Source organism: Colossoma macropomum, unplaced genomic scaffold, assembly GCF_904425465.1.
Source record: "Colossoma macropomum unplaced genomic scaffold, Colossoma_macropomum, whole genome shotgun sequence".
In the NCBI taxonomy this organism is placed as follows: Eukaryota; Metazoa; Chordata; class Actinopteri; order Characiformes; family Serrasalmidae; genus Colossoma; species Colossoma macropomum.
Window position 1 is genome coordinate 1 of NW_023495188.1, and position 23,989 is coordinate 23,989.

Consider the following 23,989-nt stretch of genomic DNA (forward strand, 5'->3'; position numbering starts at 1 on the left):
GACAGTGTTGGTGGTCTACCAGGTCTTGCATGGTTGTTAGGAGTCCCATTTTCTCTTCCGTGATGAGAAGCAGCAGCTTCCTGATAATCAGAGAGGTTTGATAAGCTGGCGTGTGTGCTGGGCTCCGAGGGCTTAGTCAGGGCGCACTGCTGGGATGTGAAGTGGGAGATAAACTCTGGATATTGGGGGTGATGACGGAGTCTGCTGAGAGGAAGGGAGAGATTTTCTCCAGGAGTGGAGTCTGGTCATTGTGGTATCTGAATGGACAATATGCAGCAGGTTCGTCACCACAGCCTGGAACTCCCCTCTCAGTGGCCCAGAATCTCCAGAAGATCAGAGTGCAGCTGGACTGGGAGAGAGGAAAGCTCTCATTCTCTGATGGTCTAACTAACAGACACTTACACACTGTGTCCCACAGATTCACTGAGAGGGTCTTTCTATTGTTCATGAATGTCTGTAAAGTCTCTCCTATGAAGATCATACCAGTGTTTAAAGACTCAGCACAGTCGCTTCTGCATGTCAGTCAGAAATAAAGATTTCAGCAGATTTACTGATCCGCGTTTCATCCCTTAACAAGATGAAGAGCTGCCTACTTTGAAAGGACAGGACTATTTGACTGACATGTAAAATAACCATACATGAATAGCTCTGGTGTGATGTGTTGGGTTGGACGATTTTCAAAACCAGGACTACAGCAAAAACACATCTGCAGGAAACGGAGTGATATGCATTACCAAGCACATGAGGATATGTTGCTTACTAGCTTCTAAATGTTTAAAAAACTGTTTACCACTTTACAGATAAGAACAATGCATGGAAGTGTGTACATATGGACATGTGGATAGCCAATCAAAATGCACCTGACAAAAACCTGATATTGGTAGCAGCTTAATGTGTAATAGATATCAGACAGTCTGTACCTATATAAGCAGCTGCAGCTGAGAATGAGTGCTGGATGGAAAACTTAGTGTTAGAAATAAAAACCTGGAACAGTACTAAACATATACTTACAGGGACACAGGACGATGCTGTAAGTTGCTTGAAACAGTAGTATGTCTACATTTATTTATTATTTGAATTTTTTTGGATAAATTACATAAAACACAATATGTGATAATATTGACGTAAGGACTTTAAACTTGCTTGTGTTTTGGTGATGCCCCCAAAACAGCAAACAGCTGGCAAAAGAAGAAGTTTGGCTCATTGTAATGAACATGCAGCATTAATTTAAACACTCAATTCCTAGTGCAGGTTAAGTAAATATGTCTGAATATATGAATAAAATAAATGCAAGTGATAAATATTACATGCATGTCTTACAAGCTTTAAACATCAGGCTTGTTAAGCTGGAGTTAATCAGGCCATAATAAAGGGAAAATCATTAAAGCATTTGTGGGAAAGTGAATATACACCACCGTTAGCTTGGCACTAACATAACACTGCAAAACCCGTAGGCTAGTGGATTTTACTATTATCGTAATAGTGCTATTCCAATGAAAAAAGACCACTTACAAGGTGAAATTTTCATCAGTAAATACTGCTCTTTAAAGGACTGTGTGTTGGTGCATTTTATGACACAATTGTTCTGAAATGCACTTCCATGTGTTTGGCAGCAATTATGTGTGGTGATGTTTCAGGACTGAAACACATTTTCCTAGAGTTTGTTTTAGGATCTTTTAGAAAGTTTTAGAATCTCTGCATTAGACCAACACCAAATCATCAAGGATATGTCCGACACCTTTTCAAGCAAATCATCATATTAATTCTATTTTTAATACCATGTATTTGTCATGCTTGACCTCTTCAGCCCAGGTAAGCCTGTGCATTAATCTGCCTGTGGAGGTGCTGATGACACTTTAGACTCAAGACCACCACCAAATCATCATGTGCATCAAATGAACAGATGGATTTTACATCAACTCATTAAGAGCTTTTAAATCTGCAGAGTCATTTCAGTGTGTTTTTACTCCAAATGTAAACCTTCACTTTTTACTGAGTCAGTGCTGTTTTAGCTCCACCTGCTACACCTGAGAATGTCTATGAATATGAATGAATATTATAAGATTATTCAAGGTATTATTCAAGGTCCAACAGGTCAAAATAAGCTCAAAACTGATTGGTGTTCTTGCTTCGCACTTCTTTCATTTTGATGCTACGTTTTTATGCACACATAAACCAAAAGGAATATCACAAAATGTAGTGGAGTAAAAAGTAAGATATTTGACTTTGAAATGTAGTGGAGTGAAAGTAAAAAGTCGCCCAAAATGGAAATACTTAAGTATTTCTAGAAAGTTGTACCTGTTTTAGTTAATATTGTGTAATGAAATTTATGTCTTTTGAGTGTCAACCTTTGTAGTGACACTTGTGTATTATTAACTGTAAAATATAGACTCTCAGGCAAAATAGTATCTTTTTAGTGTAACACTGGGAGTCCAGGAGATGAAGCAGGTGAAGACCTGGATGCGAGTGCGAGTTCCTTTCATTTAAATGAGATTCAACAGAGTATAAATACTCAGTGACAGATGTCAGTGGAACAGATAAATCCATGATGATACAAAACAAAGGAAAACTAAACCAGCAACAAAACCTAAGAGCAGTAAAAACAGGAAACAAGCAACAGAGTATATAGACAATGCAAGACAAAAGGACTGAGCAAACACAGGGGTATAAATACACTGAGGGGAAACAAGAAACACCTGAGACTAATAAGAGGGCGGGGCTACGGACTACATGCAGGTGGAGTGGGCAACAAGGGGGCAGGACCAGGGAGGAGACAGACCAAAACAACAACAAAGGCACATGTCACAAAAAAAGAAAGGCACATGGCAAACATACAAAAACACGAGGCACTGGGAGACCAAGAAAACAGCAAAACCTGAGAAAGACCAGGACAAAGAGTGAACGGATGTTACATTTAGCAGAAACTGCAGAATTACTAACAATCACATCCACAAGCTGTGATAAAGTTCTTCTCTCTGGGACTTTAACTTAAATATTGGTAACCTATCAGACAGTAAAGCAATTCACTAGACTTCTAGAGACATTTGATTCGAAGTACCCTCTCTGAACACCTACAAAAGATGGTTCTTCAAGGGTTCTTAATAAAAAAGCCATGAACCATGAACACTCAAACAATGTGCTGATGGGTCTGTATAGCACCAAAAAGGGTTCTGTTATTGTTACGACACGAGTAACAATAGCAACAATAGTAACAATAGCAGAACCCTTATTGGTGCTATACAGACCCCTTTTCAAAAAGCTTCTATATAGATCCACGTACAGCACATTCTCCATCAATCTAAAGAACGTTTCACCCTGCAAAAAAAACTTTCAGTCATGCAAAGGGTTCTTTGAGTGTTCTTTGTTCTATTTAAAACCATTTTCTTTAGTGAAGAACCCTTGAAGAACCATCTTTTTAGTGTCTCTAACAAGCTGGGTCACATCCTGGATCTGGTGATCACTAAAGATTTAAACACAAACGAGCCCCTCATTTCTGATGTCTTCATATCAGATCATTTCTGTATATTCTTTCAGGTCCATATAAACATAATGAAGAAAGTGACATAATACTGCATCAGATACAGCTCTGACTCCTTCATGTAATGATCTGCTCTCTGATCTACACGCTAGAATAAAGGAAACTCTTGATGCTCTCACTCAAGTAGAAGAAAAACTTGCATTCTCATAAATCCATGGATGAATGATGAAATACACCAGCTCAGGAGAAACTGTCGTAAATCAGAGCACTGATGGAGGAAAACTGAGCTGCAGGTACATTATAATATTCTCAAAGAGCAGATCTCCACCTACAATAATGCTGTGAAAATATCCAGACAGTCACACCTCTCCAGTGTAATTAACCCCTTAAACGGCCAGGACCACCAGCAGGCCCAACGTCTTATTACACACTTCTATAGCCTAAGAATAGCTCAGCCACTTTGCACTGAAGTCCCTGTAGTTACTGAGTAATAAGCCTGAGATTCTAAGGGGTTAATCAACACAAAGATATACTAACGTTCTTTTTTCCACCACAGACTGACTAATTAACCCTAACCTTTCTCTTAGTGTGTCTCATGGAGATTTATCTTACAAAATTTGTGAAAAGTTATTAAGAAGTTTGAATCAGGTTTTTGTTGTAACCGCAGTACTGAGACAGTATTGGGTCGTGTTGTGAATGAGCTCAGACTCAGCACTGACTCACAAAGTCCTTCTGTTTTAGTCTCATTGGATCTCAGTGCAGCTTTTTAAACCATCGATTCCAAAATTCTAATCCACTGTCTTGAATACTGGTTAGACATTTTAGACAGTTTTAGAATGATTTAAATCATATTTAGTGAATAGACAACATTATATGTTGATATACTGATCACTTGCACTTTGCATTCTAATGAAGCAAAACCATAATATGAATATTGTGATTTGATTCAAATGTTTAGTTTATTTATTATATATGCACATACAGAGTGTAAAAGGCAAAAAAGTACACATTCCACAGTGTTTATCACATACAGGACAGATTTAAAGATGCGTTACATGCTGTTTCCAACAGTCTGTCAGATTTTTTGTTTTTTTTTTAAGTCGCCCACATACGACTGTAGATGGAACACATTTTCAGCTTTTATTAGTATTTTAATTAATTAAAATCACAGATCTGAAGATAATGACCATAACGAACAACCGCAAATCCGGGATAGAGGGGCTGAGTGAATGTGGTGTGGACTCTGTGGAGGAGGGTCATTGTGTCAGAGACGCTGTAGAAGGACAGAATTCCTGCACTGTGATCCACATACACTCCTATTCTGGAGGAGCTGGAGTTCACAGGGAGTTTAGACTGTTTATTATTGTGTTTGAAAGAGAATCTGGAGCCAGAGCAGATCAGACTCCAGGACTGATCATTAGAGCCAAATCCAGACTCATTATATCCTCCTTTCCTACTGATGCGTTTATAAGACACTGCAATATCAACATCTTTCACGCTAAACTCGACCTCCCAGTAACAGCGTCCAGTCAGACTTTCTCTACAGAGAACTTGCTGCACTCCATCAAATCTCTCTGGATGATCAGGATGTTTTTGAGTCTGACGCATCACTGTCACTTTTCTGCTTCTCTCAGTCAGAGCGAGCCGACTGTGTACTGTGTTTGGATCCAGAGTGAGCTGACAGGAATCTGATGGAGGAGAGAAAATAAAATTAGTCCTATTTCTTCGAAACTATTTGTAATAATAAAGACACAAAACAAAATCACTCATTAAAATAAACATCAAGGTCAGTTTTAAGCAGTACTGAGTAAACATGGCGTCCAGTGAATAAAAGGAGCAGAAACAATAACAGAATACAGAACAGAACAGAACTAGAACAGACTGGTTTTGTTTACATGGAAGGCAAATTTAAAAACATAAAAACAAATCATTTACATGAATCTGTTTTTAATTTGTCTTTAATCGTCCAGAAGAACCAAATGTGTAAGCATTTCACATTTTAGCTGCTCTAGAGCTGAAGTGTGACATCATCACTCCCAACCAATCCCACCATCTCAACAACTGGCAGTTACAGCTGCTGCTCCAGTTCATGAAGTGAATGTAGTAAAATGAGGATTTTCACCAAAGACTGATGTGTTGATTCTGAAATACAGTTATGATGTATGAATTTCTACATACAGTTGATGTACAGTGGAAAAAGTATGAACACCCTCAGGTTCATTACATGCTTTGTCGATTCTCTAAGTGAAAATAAGTGAACACACCTTCTTCAAAGAACACAGATAAATATGACATTTTTCTGCACATTTTAGTGCACAATTTCTATTGATTTGCTGAATTCAGCATTTTTCAGGAAAAAAATAAACATTTTGCACAACAATCTTTTGCACAGACCACATTTTTTCCGTTTCAGTAAATGAACAGTAACTGTGTATTAAAGCATGTTGAAGGATGATCTCTGTGGAGGATGTTCACTTACTGTCACTTAGAAAATCAACTAAACATGTAATTTGACAAGAGGCACCCAAACCTTTGTGTACCACTGTATGTTCTTCCAGGTGTGTGCTATATTAATATGACATGATTGCTGTCCCTTAAGGAAATGTCTCACTGATAATGTTAATCAGTTCTGAACATGAACATAAAATCACAATCTGCATTTCCCATCCAGTGAAGCTGCAGGAGCTGAACTGCAGGACTGTGTCTAATTCTGGTTTGATATCCAGCAGCTGGACGAGCTGAACAGAACTACTGACTTTTAAACAAAGAACTACTGACCTTTTTATTTTCTTACTTATATATGGAGAGTTTGTCGCAAATGAAAAATATCATTAATAGATAATGTTCATTAATAAATAGATGAAGTGGCTTATAAGCTTCATGTTCATGTGATACTGAGTGAAGGAGATACAAATGTTTGAAAATGATTTTTTAATATTAGCTCAGTGGTAATGTTAGAATAATGAGTCTATGGACTGAAATGTCACTATAAAAGCTACATCGTCATGATCTTTAGCCTGTATATCAGCTACACTGAGAGTGAACAACCTCTCAAGAGCTTCTGAAGAAACTGGAGCAGGAGATCACTGACAAGGAATAAATATGAAGATATAAAGGGTTTGGATGTAAATGTGTGTCTGTGGTTGAGTAAATCTGATACTCACATTTCAGGAAGTCCTCTCTGGTCTTTGGTTCAGGTAACTGATGGATTTCTTGTGGTTTCTGACAAGTATCAGGCGTCATAGATGAAGATACAATCACTGAAAATGAAGGAAAATCTTACACAGCAGCCACAAAGCAAAATCACACATTGGTGTTTAATCAGTGTGGCAAAAGATAAAGTGTAGAGTGACCCTGAAGGTGGTCAGTCAGATGGACAAAGACCTTATGGTAAGATTAGGTATGGTTTGTAAGGGAAAAACACTAGTATTCTTCAATTTATATGTTTTAGTGAAGCTCAGATACGAGCAGTAAAAGGTCAGTGAATAGGTTTAACATTATAGTGGTAACTATATGAAAATCTTGGACAAACAACAAATATTTTGGCGTTGCTGGCATCGTAAAGCTCCAATAACACTAAAGTTAATTAGAGAAATATGTATGATTGAGTTCTTTCCTCTAGACTTAAAGAGTTTGGAGAGACATTTGAGAAATTCTGCCAAATCTGAATGATATATCATTATGGCCATATCATATGAAATCATATGGTACTACGGACAACTGAAAATGAAGATAAACTAATTCAATTCTCTTCTTTAGGATTAATCATTATATATAATCCATTCTACCTCCAGAGAACTTGACTATTTCTGGTTTCACTAGTTCCATCACTCCATTCACAGCTTTCTTCAGTTCCTCCATGGAGAACTGTGGACTGATTGTGATACGGGGTAAGTCTGCAGATTGAGGAGGATCAGAGAGAGACTGGAAACTCTGCAGAGATGAAGAGACACAGATTTTTACTAATGAAGGCAAATCCACAGCACTTCCAGTGGAAAGGCTGACACGCCTTCTGTAGATGATCAGAGTCAGTGATGTTACCTGGAGGAAATGGATGTGATCCTCTGAGTGTGAAAACTGCTCCAGCTCAGCGTCTCTCCTCCTCAGATCAGCAATCTCCTGCTCCAGTTTCTTCAGGAGCTCTTCAGCCTGACTCAGTTCAGTCTTCTCCTGAGCTCTGATCAGCTCTTTCACCTCAGAGCGTCGTCTCTCAATGGACTCAATCAGTTCAGTAAAGATCTTCTCACTGTCCTCCACTGCTGCCTGTGCAGAGCGCTGTTAGGAGACACACAGAGAGGAGGGGCTTCATCTGAAGCAGCTCTTTCACTGACTTCTCCACAGTGGGGCTCAGTGGGGCTGGAAAGTGACCCAACACTGGGCTCCTCACTGGCTAACTGAAGGAGAGCTCTGATTGAGAGCTGAAATTGCTCCTCCAGTGGTCAGCTGGTGTCTTCTCCTCTGGTCAGTTTACTCACCCTGAGATTCTCCATAGCCTGTCTCAGCTCCTGCAGTTTATTCTCCGTCTGCTGGATTCTCTGCTGGAATTTCCTCTGATTCTCCACCAGCTGCTTCTGTAGACAAAATACAACAAAACTTCATGTGTCACATTTACATGCTGACTGTTGTTCTCTTTACAACCACTTGGGAAACATATTCATAAAATGAGTTTATCTATGAGTGTAACTGTATTCTAATAATCTTTCTTCAGAATTTGTTTTATGATCACGATGTTCAGCCAAGGATGCAACAAAGTTTTAAATAAGTGAAAAAAGAATGTTTTGAAGAGAGTTTCGAAAGAGAAAACTGTATCATCTATACGCTCCTCTGTCTTATTTACTGTCTTTCATGGAAACCACTAATACCGAGGGAGGGGTTATCATATACACACACCCACACTCAAATGACTGGTCTTTTTTTCTGAAATCGTTCAGAAATTATAGCTAATTTTGGCTCTTATTTTTTTACAGTGACACAGTAAAAAGTTACATTTTAGAACATTTATTTATCTGAGCCAAACCAGTCTGTGTGATATATACAGGGCCGGCTATGGGCTTTTCAGGATCCGAAAGCAAAGCCTTGTTCTGCTCCTGATTCCAAACCACGCCTACCTCAGCATTTCTCTTTACACCTTAACCACACACTCCATGTAATGATAATGACACAGGCTTTATTTAAGTACAGTTTAAATCCAGCTCTTTTAACTCATTAGAAGTTAATTTGTTTTGTTCTGACTTTTTAAGAATGTCTTACATTTCCTAACGTTTTACAGACACAGTGCATCACCTTATACACTACCATTCTCATGACTTTCACTGTGTTTTATTACAGCTGGGTGTCTGACTGAACTTCATTCTAAAGTTTATTCATGATTATATATGAATATATGGATCCAAACTGCAGTAACACAGAAAAATATATTTTAATAAACAATTAATTATTAAGACCACAGACCTTTACAAGTACAATGTTAGGCTCCATTTAAACGTAAGGTGTTCATTAGGACAGTAATCAGCTAAATATATGCGAAATCATCATTTATAGAGTAGTTTGTATTGAATGTGTCTTTTTGTGTTATTTAATGTATTCTTTCTTGATTCCTTTTAAAGTGAAGCTGAAAGATTCAGATCCATGAGTTTTATTTATAAAAAAACTTTATCAATAAATTTGCTGCCTCATGTTTTTATGTCACTACCAAAACACAAAGAGTTTTAGTTCATAGCTGGAGTTTTAATTTTAGCTACACTCCTACATTTTAGAGCAGGAAGTGAGACTTTATTCCTGTCCCTAATGGCTACATGGTGAAAAGTTAAATCTCATTGTTTTAAATGTGTCCAAAAGTTTGAATATCAGTGTTTAACATTAAGTATTGTCACACATATTTCCTGCAATGAAATTAACTTTTTTGTGCTTTAATAAAAAATATTATGATTTTATGTGTGTACAACTGTTTGAAGCTGTTTGCTAGTCATGGACTGGCTGGTGTTTTTGCTCAAAATCAGCTAAAATTGTTATTTTTCGGTACTTTTTTAACATTGTCACTTTAGTACAGCGATATTCCAGCCATGGTTCCCCATCCTGAACTATTCTACTACCTCCACTCCAGAACTTATACACTCACACCACGAATGTATCCACATGTATCTAAGGCTGTACTGCACCTTGCACATTTCTCTTTCTGTAAATATGCTGGATATTTCTATTTTATTTTATCTCATACTCTTTTATTTTTTATGTATTGTAGCGTAGTGCACATTGAATCTCATTGTACTTGTACAATGACAATAAAGGTATTTGTTTTCATGTACTGGCTAGTGTTTTTGAGTTCTGCTCAAAATCAGCTAAAATTGTTACTGTTTGGTATTTGGTTCTATCTGGTAAAGTTTAGTAGTGTTATGACTTTTTGGTTGGGACAAAATGGAATGTTTAATCATTAATTTAATAAAATAAACATAATTAAGGTATATGGTCACTCAAAGCTAAAGAGTTTTAGTCTGAAGTCCTAAAATTCTAATTCTTAAAGTCAGTAAAAAGTCTAAAAATTGTTTTCAAATCTTTGAACCAATTTGTTAAAGTGACCCATATACAGGGCTGTCTCTAGGCCTGAGGAAAGTCCTTGCTTTGCTTCCTGATTCCAAGCCATGCCCACCTCAGCTTGCTTTTGACACCTCAACCACCATGTAATAAAAATGACAGCATTTATCCAAGAACAGCTTAAATCAGGTTCTTTTAACTTGAACCAAAACAACAACAGAAGTTCATTAGTTTTGATTTGACTTTTTAATAATATCACCTTCCATAAAATGTTTAACAGACACTTTATACACTACCAGTCCCACATCTATCAGTGTGTTTATTACAGCTGGGTGTGTCTGACTGAACTTCACTCACTGTGCTGCTTCAGATGCTGACAAACTGGTTCTAGCAGGACAGTAAATAATTGTAACTGTAAATTACAGTAAATTCTTACCTGTTTCTCAGATCTTTCTGCTGCAGCTGAAACTGTCTTATGACCACTGTGTTCATCCATTACACACAAATAACAAATACACTGCTGATCAGTGCGACAGAAAATCTCTAGAAGCTTATCATGAAGAGAGCAGATCTTCTCCTGCAGATTCATGGAGGCTTCAACCAGTTTGTGCTTCTTTAATGCAGGAGATTCATAATGAGGCTGAATATGAGCTTCACAGTAAGAAGCCAGACACGCCAGACAGGATTTAACAGCTTTGAGTTTTGTTCCAGTGCAGACGTCACACTCCACATCTCCAGATCTAGCAGGAGATCCAGCAGGAGGAGCAGCTTGGAGCCTCGTCTTCCTCAGACCCTCAGCTAGTTCAGCTAGCATGGTGTTCTTGTTGAGAACAGGCCTTGGAGTGAAGCTGTGTCTGCACTGGGGGCAGCTGTAGACCCCCCTCTGATCACCCTGACCCCAGTAGACCTTAATACAGTCCAGACAGAAGCTGTGTCCACAGGGAATAGTCACTGGATCCTTCAGTAGATCCAGACAGATCGGACAGTTGAAAGAGTCCAGAGTTTTTAGAGCGGCTTCTGCCATTTTACTGCACACAGAGACGAACAGAGCGAGCAGAGAAAGAGAGACTTTACTTTCGTTTCTCCGCTGATCTGTTCATTCTGTGGGAGTGACTCTCTGTACGTGTTTGAGCTCATGAACCAATGAGACTGAGAGAAAAGAACATGGATGAAAAACGGAGGACGGCATTAAAGTCACTCCACCAGCTGATGTCTGTTACATTACTGCTGCTTGTATCTGTGTGAGAGAGAAACACTGTCAGGTCTGTGATTGGACTGAAATGTGATCTGCAGATGTGATAAAAAGCACATTGATTCAAATCAAAGAATCAGAGAGTCATTTTATCTCTCAGTCTCCTGAATGTAGAAGCGAATATTCCCAGTCTTCAGTCTCGGTTCATCACAAGACTCACAGCCTTAAACCTGCAGTGACTGAATAAAACAGCATTACCAACATAAACCTGACACCAAAGATCTTCTTCAGCTTTATTAAGATCATGTAGCTCATCTGGGTCAATACACGCTGTAAATATGAAGGGAAGACCACAAGCTGCGTTTCTCCCAGACATTGAAGCAGCGCCACCAGCCTGTGAGGAGGTGAACTGCAGTATTGAGTCTGATGCTGGTCTGATATCGAGCAGCTGAACTGAACTATTTACTCTTTATCTAATCTGCAGTGACTGTGCAATCTGGATATTCTGATCAGCACATTCACTTTGATCTGGTTTATTCATTTAAATGTCCTCATTTAAATCGTGTAGACTATAATTAGAACTGCAGCTCTGCTATTTAAACATTCTGCAGTTTTAAACTGTGATTTTAATATAAACACATTTAATCTCTTACAAAATGAGGAGGAAAAAGACCTTCATCATTTTGAATGGAACTGAATGGACGAAGTAGTTTTGGACCATTTCTATTGATCCATTCATCATGAAATTTCAACACAGTGTAAACAACAACTGGCCTTTTCAGTTTCTGTTAAAATAAACAACTACAGAAACAGAGATTCAAGGTTTTGTCTCCACAGTGATGAAATGTTAGTAAGATCATTTCTATATTTCTGCTGTGGAATAATCTCTCACTGACAGAACAAATGTCTGAATGCTTTGTGTGTCAGAATCAGAATCAGAATCAGAATCAGGCTTTATTGGTACATTCACTGCTGATGAGTGTAAAGACGTGAGTGAAGAAGCTTTTCTGGAATCTGCTGGTTTTAACCCTCATTAGACTGAAGCGTCTGCTGTTCTCAGTGCTGGACGTGTCCAGGTGGAGCAGGGTGGGCAGATTAACAGTGGTGGTCTTTCTGCAGAGCTAATGATGCTCTGTATCCTGTCTAAGTCGTGTTTGGTGTCAGAGCTGCAGACTGTAATGGAGGTGCTGATGACAGACTCTATGATCTCTGTGTGGAACTGAAGCAGCAGCAGGAAAGATGAGCATCAGATCAACAGATTGATTTTACATCAACTCATTAAGAGCTTTTAAATCTGCACAGAGTCATTTCAAATGTAAACCTTTACTTTTTACTGAGTCAGTGCTGTTTTAGCTTCACCTGCTACACCTGAGAATGTCTATGAATATGAATGAATATTATGAGATTATTTAAACTATTTCTAGACATTTGTACTTGTGTTCATTAATACAGTGTAGTGAAATGATTTTGTCCAGACAGTTTTGCAAGTTTCATGCTTTAATATTGATATATTGACTATATTTAAGATGATTTCACTACTAAGATGTCATGTCTTGCAATGTTTGTGATGTAATAAAGCAACACCATCATAAGAATATTATGATTTTAATAAAATGTTCAGTTGATTTCAGTTTTATATTCACACACTGAAATACAGAGTAAAAGACATTTTAAATCTGACTTACATAAAAGTGCACATTCCAGTGTTTAGCACATAGAGGACAGATTTAAAGCTGCTGCATTATTTGCCGTTTTTAATAATCTGTCAGACTTTTTGTTTTATTAGTCGCCCACATACGACTGTAGATGAACACGTTCAGCATTTGCTTGCAGTTTAATTAAGATTACAGATCTGAAGAACATCACCACTATAACCACCAACCCCAAATCCGGGATAGAGGGGCTGAGTGAATGTGGTGTGGACTCTGTGGAGGAGGGTCATTGTGTCAGAGACGCTGTAGAAGGACAGAATTCCTGCACTGTGATCCACATACACTCCTATTCTGGAGGAGCTGGAGTTCACAGGGAGCTTAGACTCTTTATTACTGTGACTGAAAGAGAAACTGCAGTCGGAGCAGATCAGACACCAGGACTGATCATTAGACCCAAATTCAGACTTATTACCTTTCCTGCTGATGCGTTTATAAGACACTGCAATATCAAAATAATTTCCGCTAAACTCGACCTCCCAGTAGCAGCGTCCAGTCAGACTTTCTCTGCAGAGAACTTGCACCACTCTATCAAATCTCTCTGGATGATCAGGATGTTTTTGGGTCTTCTGCATTAATGTCACTTTTCTGTTCCTCTCAGTCAGAGCGAGCTCTCTGTGTACTGTGTTTGGATCCATAGTGAGCTGACAGGAATCTGATGAAGGAGAGAAAAATAAAATTAGTACTATTTCTTAAAACTATTTGTGCAAATAAAGACACAAAACAAAATCACTCATTAAAATAAATATCAAGGTCAGTTTTAAGCTGTACTGAGTAAACATGGCTGAACTTCTCTAGATCTAAAACTCAGAGGGAGCTGTTTCAATAAAGAGTGAAATCAGTGATCTGACCCTGAACTCAGAGTCACACTGCAACAGAAAATGATCATACAAGTGTTAAACTATATTAATATGACATGTTTGTTGTCCCTTAAGGAAATGACTCACTGATAATGTTAATCAGTTCTGAATATGAACATAAAATCACAATCTGCATTTCCCATCCAATGAAGCTACAGGAGCTGAACTGCAGTATTGTGTCTAATTCTGGTTTGATATTCAGCAGCTGGACGAGCTGAACAGAACTACTGACTTTTAAACAAAGAACTACTGACCTTTTTATTTTCTTGTCCCAAATTAAAAACATCATTAATAGATAATGTTCATTCATAAATTGATGAAGTGGCTTATAAGCTTCATGTTCATGTGATACTGAGTGAAGGAGATACAAATGTTTGAAAATGATTTTTTAATATTAGCTCAGTGGTAACATTAGAATAATGAGTCTATGGACTGAAATGTCACTATAAAAGCTACATCGTCATGATCTTTAGCCTGTATATCAGCTACACTGAGAGTGAACAACCTCTCAAGAGCTTCTGAAGAAACTGGAGAAGGACACTGCTGACAAGGAATAAATAAAACATAAAGGTTTTGGATGTAAATGTGTGTCTGTGGTTGAGTAAATCTGTGATACTCACATTTCAGGAAGTCTTCTCTGGTCTTTGGTTCAGGTAACTGAAGGATTTGTTGTGGTTTCTGCCAAGATGAAGACACAATCCCTGAAAATGCAGAAAAATCTTACACAGCAGCCACAAAGCAAAACCACACATTGGTGTTTAATCAGTGTGGCAAAAGATAAAGTGTAGAGTGTCCCTGAAGGTGGTCAGTGAAATGGACAAAGACTTTATGGTAAGATTAGGTATGGTTTGTAGGGGAAAAACACTAGTATTCTTCAAATTATATGTTTCAGTGAAGCTCAGATACGAGCAGTAAAAGGTCAGTGAATAGGTTTAACATTATAGTGGTAACTATATGAAAATCTTGGACAAACAACAAATATTTTGGCGTTGCTGGCATCGTAAAGCTCCAATAACACTAAAGTTAATTAGAGAAATATGTATGATTGACCCTTCCTGGATCGGGGCCTTGTCGTGGCGGAAGGGCTTGTGTGGTCTAGGGATCTTCAGAGCTAAGTCGTCGGGAGCAACATGCTCCTGGTAGGGTCTCCCAGGGCGAACAGGTCTGGAGTGAAGACCCAGACTAACTCGATCCAAAAACCTCCATGAAAAACGGACACAGAACATCATGTACCCTGCCCGGGAGAGGGTCACCGGGACCTACCCCTGGAGCCAGGCCTGGGGGTAGCATCCCTCGGTGAGCGCCTGGTGGCCGGGCAGCCCACGTAACCCGGCCGGGCTCAGCCCGAAGAGGCAACGTGGGGGGACCACGTGGGCCCACCACCCGCAAGGTCCAGCATGGGGGAGTGGTGCAGTGCCGTACAGGCAGTGGGAGATTGCAGGGGGGCCCTTGGTGGCCTAGGCCCCTGCGGCAGAAACTGGCTCTTGGTACGTGGAACGTAACCTCACTGGGGGGAAGGAGCCGGAGCTTGTGCGGGAGGTTGAGAGGTACCAACTAGATATAGTTGGACTCACCTCCACCCACAGTATCGGCTCTGGAACCAAATTCCTGGATAGGGGTTGGTCCCTCTCCTACTCCGGGGTTGCACAAGGTGAGAGGCGCGTTTGTCCCGGTGGACGAGAGGGTCGCCTCAATGCGTATTAAAATCGCAGAGAGGAAAACTCTGACTGTTGTGTGTGCTTATGCACCAAACAACAGTTCGGAGTATTCGGCCTTCTTGGAGCAAGTGGGCGGGGTTCTGGAAAGGGTCCCAACTACAGACTCCATAGTCTTACTGGGAGACTTCAATGCTCATGTTGGCAATGACTGGGAGACCTGGAGAGGTGTGATTGGGAAGAACGGCCTGCCCCATCTAAACCCGAATGGTGAGTTGTTATTGGACTTGTGTGCTAGGCATGGATGGTCCATAACGAACACCAAGTTCCAACCCAAGGATGTTCATAAGTGTACGTGGTACCAGAGCTCCTTGGCTGAAAGGTCAATGATCGACTTTGTTGTCGTTTCATCTACTCGGGACCGTATGTTCTGGACACTCGGGTGAAGAGGGGTGCTGAGCTGTCGACTGATCACCACCTGGTGGTGAGTTGGATCAGATGGCAGGGAAGACTAATGGTCAGACCCGGTAGGCCCAAGCGAATAGCGAGGGTGTGCTGGGAATGACTGCCGGAGGCCCCTGTTCGGAATGATTTAAACTCCCACCTCCGGGAGAGCTCTCTCATGTCCGGCAGGAGGTAGGAGACATGGAGTCTGAATGGACCCTGTTCAAAACCTCCATTGTGGAAGCTGCCAGGCATGGCTGTGGCCAAAAGCTTGTGGGTGCCTGTCAGGGCGGTAACCCAAGAACCACCTGGTGGACACCGGTGGTGAGGGAGGCCGTCAAGCTGAAGAAAGAGGCCTTTAGGGACTGGATGGCCCGGAGGACTCCCGACTCAGCAGATAGGTACCGACCGGCAAAAAAGGTAGCTGGCAGAAGCAAAATCCAGGGCGTGGGAGGAGTTTGGTGAGGCCATGGAAAAAGACTTTCGGTCGGCCTCGAGGAAGTTCTGGACAACTGTCCGGCGACTCAGGAGTGGTCGGGGTGACTGTGCCCAGGCTGTATTCAGCAGGGGTGGAGAAACTCTGACTTCAAATGAGGATATTGTCGGTCGGTGGAAAGAGCACTTTGAGGAACTCCTTAATCCGGGTGACATGCCTCCCTCACGGGAGTCAGGGCCAGAGGCCTCTGGCGTGTCAAGCTCCATTTCCCTGGTGGAGGTCACTGAGGTAGTTGGCAAGCTCTTCAGTGGCAAGGCACCGGGGGTGGATGAGATTCGTCCGGAGATGCTTAAGGCTCTGGATATTGTGGGGCTGTCGTGGCTGACACGCCTCTGCAATAGTGCATGGACCTCGGGAACAGTACCCTTGGACTGGCAGACCGGGGTGGTGTTCCCTATTTTCAAGAAAGGGGACCGGAGGGTGTGTGCCAACTATCGGGGTATCACACTGCTCAGCCTCCCTGGGAAAGTCTATGCCAAGGTGCGGGAAAGGAGACTTCGACCGATAGTTGAACCTCAGATTGAGGAGGAACAATGCGGATTCCGTCCTGGCCATGGAACAATGGACCAGCTTTTCACCCTCTCACGGATTGTTGAGGGGGCATGGGAGTTTGCCAACCCAGTCTACATGTGTTTTGTGGATTTGGAGAAGGCTTATGACCGTGTTCCCCGAGATATCTTGTGGGAGGTCCTCCGGGAGTATGGGGTGCCGGGGTTACTACTCCGGGCCATTCAATCTCTGTACGCCTGGAGTGAGAGCTGTGTTCGTATACTCGGCATTAAGTCGGACTCTTTCAGTGTTAGCGTACATCCCGACCCTCACCTATGGTCATGAGCTGTGGGTAATGACCGAAAGAATGAGATCGCGAATACAAGCGGCAGAAATGAGCTTTCTTCGCAGGGTGGTGGGCTACACTCTATTTGATAGGGTGAGGAGCTCGGCCATCCGGGAGGAGCTCGGAGTAGAGCCACTACTCCTCCGCATTGAGAGGAGCCAGCTGAGGTGGTTCGGGCATCTGATCCGGATGCCCCCGGGACGCCTCCCGGTGGGGGTGTACCAGGCACGGCCTACCGGAATAAGACCCCGGGGTCGTCCTAGGACCCGCTGGAGGGATTATATCTCCAAGTTGGCCTGGGAGCGGCTTGGGGTCCCCGGAAATGAGCTGGAGGAAGTTGCGGGGGACAGGGTCACCTGGGATTCTCTGCTCTCCCAACTGCTACCGCGACCCTATCTGGACTAAGCGGTTAACGATGATGATGATGATGATGTATGATTGAGTTCTTTCCTCTAGACTTCAAGAGTTTGGAGAGACATTTGAGAAATTCTGCCAAATCTGAATGATATATCATTATGGCCATATCATATGAAATCATATGGTACTACGGACAACTGAAAATGAAGATAAACTAATTCAATTCTCTTCTTTAGGATTAATCGTTATATATAATCCATTCTACCTCCAGAGAACTTGACCATTGCTGGTTTCACCATCACTCCATTCACAGCTTTCTTCAGGTCCTCCATGGAGAACTGTGGACTGATTGTGATACGGGGTAAGTCTGCAGATTGAGGAGGAGCAGAGAGAGACTGGAAACTCTGCAGAGATGAAGAGACACAGATTTTGACAGCTCAAAAACAGTCTAATGAAGGTAAATCCACAGCACTTCCAGTGGAAAGAAGGACACACAATGCAGATGATCAGAGTCAGTGATGTTACCTGGAGGAAGTGGATGTGATCCTCTGAGTGTGAAAGCTGCTCCAGCTCAGCATCTCTCCTCCTCAGATCAGCAATCTCCTGCTCCAGTTTCTTCAGGAGCTCTTCAGCCTGACTCAGTTCAGTCTTCTCCTGAGCTCTGATCAGCTCTTTCACCTCAGAGCGTCGTCTCTCAATGGACTCAATCAGTTCAGTAAAGATCTTCTCACTGTCCTCCACTGCTGCCTGTGCAGAGCACTGTTAGAAGACACACAGAGAGGAGGGGCTTCATCTGACAGGACTGGACAGTGACCCAACACTGGGCTCCTCACTGGCTGACCGGAGGAGAGCTCTGCCTGAGAGCTGAAATGGCTCCTCCAGTGGTCACCTGGTGTCTTCTCCTCTGGTCAGTTTACTCACCCTGAGATTCTCCATAGCCTGTCTCAGCTCCTGCAGTTTATTCTCCGTCTGCTGGATTCTCTGCTGGACTTTCCTCTGATTCTCCACCAGCTGCTTCTGTAGACAGAATACAATAAAACTCATGTGTCACATTTACATTCTGACTTGTCTTTTGTTCTCTTTACTACCACTCGGAAAACATTATATTCATAAAAATATATTATAATATATATGTAGTATAATTGTATTCTAATAATCCTTTAAGAGTTTGTTTTATGAGCACAGTGTTTAGCCAAAGTTGTTTTAAATAAGTTTAAAATAATAAAAAAAAAAAATGTTTTTTACGAAAACCACTATTAACCATCTAGTTGGCTTATTTTATGCACACACCCACAATCAAATGACTGGGCTTGTTTTTTTTAATTGCTTAGAAATTATAGATAATTCTGGCTCTTATTTTGTTAGAGTGCCATTAAAAAAGTTATATTTTGGAACAATTATTTATCTGAGCCAAACCAGTCTGTGTGATATATACAGGGCAGGCTATGGGCTTTTCAGGATCCAGAAGCAAAGCCTTGTTCTGCTCCTGATTCCAAGCCACGCCTACCTCAGCATTTCTCTGTACACCTTCACCACACACTCCATGTAATGACAATGACACAACCTTTATTTAAGTACAGTTTAAATCCAGCTCTTTTAACTCATTAGAAGTTAATTTGTTTTGGCCTGACTTTTTAAGAATGTCTCTAACTTTTCATAACGTTTTACAGACACAGTGCATCACCTTATACACTACCAGTCCCATGACTTTCACTGTGTTTTATTACAGCTGGGTGTCTGACTGAACTTCATTCCAAAGTTTATTCATGATTATATATGAATATATGGATCAAAACTGCAGCAACCCAGAAAAATATATTTTAATAAACAATTAATTATTTAGACCACAGACCTTTACAAGTACAATATTAGGATCTATTTAAACTCAAGGTGTTCATTAGGACAGTAATCAGCTAAATATATACAAAATCATCATTTATAATAGTTTGTATTGAATGTGTCTTTTTGTGTTATTTAATATATTTCTTTCAAGATCTTCTTGGTTCCTTTTAAAGTGATATATAGCAAAAAAATTCTGCTCAAAATCAGCTAAAATTGTTACTTTTTGGTATTTGGTTCTATCTGGTAAAGTTTCAGTAGTGTCTTGACCTTGTTGTTGAGATAAAATGGAATGTACAATCATTATTCTTTATAAAATAAACATAATTAAAGAATGGGTTGATATGAAGCATTTGAGCAAAATCATAGTTTATGAATGCTTAAACATTTTTAATGTAAAAGAATACATTTATTTTCTGAACACTGAATAGCCTAAAACATTTTAACACTGCTGTGATATTTTTAAGAGCTTTTAAACTCGAGTTATAGGAGTTTAACACAGCGCCTCATGTACGTTCATGACGTCTGTGAGCGCAAACAGCCAATGAGCTGCTCCACTCACCAATCAATTATCACGCTCTCACACTAATGCCCGCCTTCTGCTGCCCAAAACCCATTTACTGTAGAAAGAAGGAAACGTATAGGTAAGATTTCTTTGCCTTTTGAGTGAAATACATCCTTCTACTTTCTGAAATTAAAGGAAATTTCTGGGCGAGTGATTAGAAACTATTTTAAGTTTTTGTTTTTCTTCATAAACCGGATCTGGAACGACCCATATACAGGACTGACTCTGGGCTTTCTGGGGCCTGAGGAAAGTCCTTGCTCTGCTTCCTGATTCCAGGCCACGCCCACCTCAGCTTGCTTTTGACACCTCAACCACCATGTAATAAAAATAATACAGTATTTATCCAAGAACAGCTTAAATCAGGTTCTTTAGACCTGAACCAGAACAACAACAGAAGTTCACCTTCCATAATATGTTTATCAGACACTTTATACACTACCAGTCCCACATTGATCAGTGTGTTTATTACAGCTGGGTGTCTGACTGAACTTCACTCACTGTGCTGCTCCACATTTTAACCAACCAGCTACTGCAGGACTTTCAGTAAATTCTTACCTGTTTCTCAGATCTTTCTGCTGCAGCTGAAACTGTCTTATGACCACTGTGTTCATCCATTACACACAAATAGCAAATACACTGCTGATCAGTGCGACAGAAAATCTCTAGAAGCTTATCATGAAGAGAGCAGATCTTCTCCTGCAGATTCATGGAGGCTTCAACCAGTTTGTGCTTCTTATAAGCAGGAGATTCATAATGAGGCTGAATATGAGCTTCACAAAAGGAGAGCAGACACACCAGACAGGACTTAACAGCTTTGAGTTTTGATCCAGTGCAAACGTCACACTCCACATCTCCAGATCCAGCAGGAGATCCAGCAGGAGGAGCAGCTTGGAGCCTCGTCTTCCTCAGACCCTCAGCTAGTTCAGCCAGCATGGTGTTCTTGTTGAGAACAGGCCTTGGAGTGTAGCTGTGTCTGCACTGGGGGCAGCTGTAGACCCCCCTCTGATCACCCTGAGCCCAGCAGTACTTAATACAGTCCAGACAGTAACTATGTCCACAGGGAATAGTCACTGGATCCTTCAGTAGATCCAGACAGATCGGACAGTTGAAAGAGTCCAGAGTTTTTAGAGCAGCTTCCGCCATTTTACTGCACACAGAGACTAACAGAGCGAGCAGAGAAAGAGAGACTTTACTTTCGTTTCTCCGCTGATCTGTTCATTCTGTGGGAGTGACTCTCTGTACGTGTTTGAGCTCATGAACCAATGAGACTGAGAGAAAAGAACATGGATGAAAAACGGAGGACAGCATTAAAGTCACTCCACCAGCTGATGTCTGTTATATTACTGCTGCTTGTATCTGTGTGAGAGAGAAACACTGTCAGGTCTGTGATTGGACTGAAATGTGATCTGCAGATGTGATAAAAAGCAGATTAATTCAAATCAAAGAATCAGAGAGTCATTTTATCACTCAGTCTCCTGAATGTACCCAGCTGGCCACCAATGTCAAAAGACGTTGATATCTGGTTGAATGTTGGTCGTGACGTCGGATGACCAAAATTCAACATACACACAATGTCTAATTCCAATGTCAAATTGATGGAAGTAACGGAATTGTTGGAAGTAACCAAAATCCAACGTCTTCCAAACATCACATGCCAACGTTAGATTGACGTAGAATACTGACATGCAGTCGTGAGGTATGGTGACCAAAACCCAACGTCTATTTAACGTCATAACCTTAATGTCACATTGCCTTAACATTCTAACATCATTAGAGGTTGATATTTTGCTGGTTTTAAGTTGTGATGTATTGTAACCAAAATCTAAAGTTCTCCAAACATCACATTCCAACGTAATATGACGTAGAATACTGACGTGTAGTCACGAGGTATGGTGACCAAAACCTGATGTCTATTTAACGTCATAACCTTAAAGTCAGATAGATGTAACATTCTAACATCTTTAGACATTGATATTTTGTTGGTTTTAAGGTATGATGTAAACTAAGCAAAATCCAACGTCTTCCAAATGTCACATGCCAACAACATACTGACGTAGAATACTGACATGCAGTCATGATTTATGCTGACCAAAATCCAACGTCTATTTAACGTCATAACCTTAACGTCAGATTGATGTAACATTCTAACATCATTAGACGTTGATATTTTGTTGGTTTTAAGGTGTGATGTAAGGTAACCAAAATCTAACGTCTTCCAAACGTCACATCCCAACGTCAGATTGATGTAGAAAACTGACATGAAGTCGTGAGGTATGGTGACCAAAACCTGATGTCTATTTAACGTCATAACCTTAATGTCAAATTGACGTAACATTCTAACATCATTAGACGTTGATATTTTGTTGGTTTTAAGTTGTGATGTAAAGTAACCCAAATCCAACGTTTTCCAAACGTCACATCCCAACGTTATATTGACGTAGAATACTGGCATGTAGGCGTGAGGTAAGGTGACCAAAACCCAACGTCTATTTAACATCATAACCTTAACGTCAAATTGATCTTACATTCTAACATCATTAGAGGTTGATATTTTGTTGGTTTTAAGGTGTGATGTTCACTAACCAAAATCCAACATCTTCTAAACATCACATGCCAACATCATATTAACTTAGAATACTGACATGTAGTCATGAGGTATGGTGACCAAAACCCAATGTCTTTTTAAAGTCATAACCTTAATGTCAAATTGACGTAACATTCTAACATCATTAGACGTTGATATTTTGTTGATTTAAAATCATGCTGTCAGGTAACCAAAATCCAACATTGAATCCCAACGTCTTATTGATGTAGAATGCTGACATGCAGTCGTGAGGTATGGTGACCAAAACCCAACGTCTATTTAACGTCATAACCTTAATGTCAGATTGACGTAACATTCTAACATGGTTAGATGTTGATATTTTGTTGGTTTTAAGGTGTGATATTCACTAACCAAGATCCAACGCCTTCCAAACATCACATCCTAACGTCATACCAACGTAGAATACTGACATGCAGTCATGAGCTATGGTAACTAAAACGTCTATTTAACGTCATAATCTTAATGTTAATTTGACGTGATCTTCTAACATCATTACACGTTGATATTTTGTTGGTTTTAAGGTGTGATGTTCACTAACCAAGATCCAACGTCTTCCAAATGTCACATCCCAACGTCATACTGATGTAGAAAACTAACATGCAGTCGTAAGGTATCGTGACCAAAACCTGATGTCTATTTAACGTCATAAACTTAAAGTCAGATTGATGTAACATCGTAAACATCATTAGACATTGATATTTTGTTGGTTTTAAGTTGTGATGTAAAGTAACCAAAATCCAACATCGTCCAAACATCATATGCCAACGTCAGATTGACATAGAATACTGACATGCGGTCATGAGGTATGGTGACCAAAACCCAATGTCTATTTAACGTCATAAACTTAACGTCAAATTGATGTAACATTTTAACATCATTAGACATTGATATTTTGTTGGTTTTAAGTAGTGACGTTCACTAACTAAGATCCAACATCTTCCAAATGTCACATCCCAACGTCATACTGACGTAGAAAACTGACATGCAGTAGTGAGGTATGGTGACCAAAACCCGACGTCTATTTAACGTCATAACCTTAACGTCAGATTGACGTAACATTCTAACATCATTAGCCGTTGATATTTTGTTGGTTTTAAGTTGTGATGTTCACTAACCAAGATCCAACGTCTTCCAAACATCACATCCCAATGTCATACTGACGTAGAAAGCTGACATGCAGTCGTAAGGTATGGTGACCAAAACCTGATGTCTATTTAACGTCATAACCTTAAAGTCAGATTGATGTAACATTCTAACATCATTAAACGTTGATATTTTGTTGGTTTTAAGTTGTGATGTAAAGTAACCAAAATCCAACATCTTCCAAACATCATATGCCAACGTCAGAGTGACATAGAATACTGACATGCAGTTGTAAGGTATGGTGACCAAAACACAAAGTCTATTTAATGTCATAACCTTA

General features: G+C 40.3%; 2 protein-coding genes across 2 annotated transcripts; both read right to left on the reverse strand.

Annotated features, from left to right (window-relative positions):
* Positions 1–4,412: 4,412 nt before the first annotated feature.
* On the reverse strand, positions 4,413–11,505 carry LOC118801108 (tripartite motif-containing protein 16-like). The gene is made up of 6 exons (XM_036561279.1): positions 10,446–11,505; positions 7,954–8,049; positions 7,520–7,753; positions 7,267–7,411; positions 6,643–6,738; positions 4,413–5,166 (listed from the first exon to the last, which is right to left on the reverse strand). Exons 1-6 carry the CDS (start codon positions 11,031–11,033, stop codon positions 4,634–4,636), a joined length of 1,692 nt encoding a protein of 563 aa, XP_036417172.1. The 5' UTR covers positions 11,034–11,505; the 3' UTR covers positions 4,413–4,633.
* Positions 11,506–12,885: 1,380 nt separating this feature from the next.
* LOC118801109 (tripartite motif-containing protein 16-like) lies at positions 12,886–21,124 on the reverse strand. The gene is made up of 6 exons (XM_036561280.1): positions 20,517–21,124; positions 18,479–18,574; positions 18,083–18,316; positions 17,823–17,961; positions 14,391–14,471; positions 12,886–13,565 (listed from the first exon to the last, which is right to left on the reverse strand). The coding sequence occupies exons 1-6, from the start codon at positions 21,102–21,104 to the stop codon at positions 13,036–13,038; spliced, it is 1,668 nt and encodes a 555-aa protein (XP_036417173.1). The 5' UTR covers positions 21,105–21,124; the 3' UTR covers positions 12,886–13,035.
* Between the last annotated feature and the right edge of the window lie 2,865 nt (positions 21,125–23,989).

Bases quoted from the DNA above. Each gene is read 5' to 3' on its own strand.
- LOC118801108 (XM_036561279.1), bottom strand. From the start codon at position 11,033: ATGGCAGAAGCCGCTCTAAAAACTCTGGACTCTTTCAACTGTCCGATC. The intron at 7,754-7,953 runs GTGAGTAAACTG...GTCTCCTAACAG, and splicing joins AGGCTATGGAGAATCTCAGG to CGCTCTGCACAGGCAGCAGT. The intron at 5,167-6,642 runs GTGAGTATCAGA...CTCCTCCATCAG, and splicing joins CAGAGAGGACTTCCTGAAAT to ATTCCTGTCAGCTCACTCTG.
- LOC118801109 (XM_036561280.1), bottom strand. From the start codon at position 21,104: ATGGCGGAAGCTGCTCTAAAAACTCTGGACTCTTTCAACTGTCCGATC. The intron at 18,317-18,478 runs GTGAGTAAACTG...GTCTTCTAACAG, and splicing joins AGGCTATGGAGAATCTCAGG to TGCTCTGCACAGGCAGCAGT. The intron at 14,472-17,822 runs GTAGAATGGATT...CTGCATTTTCAG, and splicing joins AATGGTCAAGTTCTCTGGAG to GGATTGTGTCTTCATCTTGG.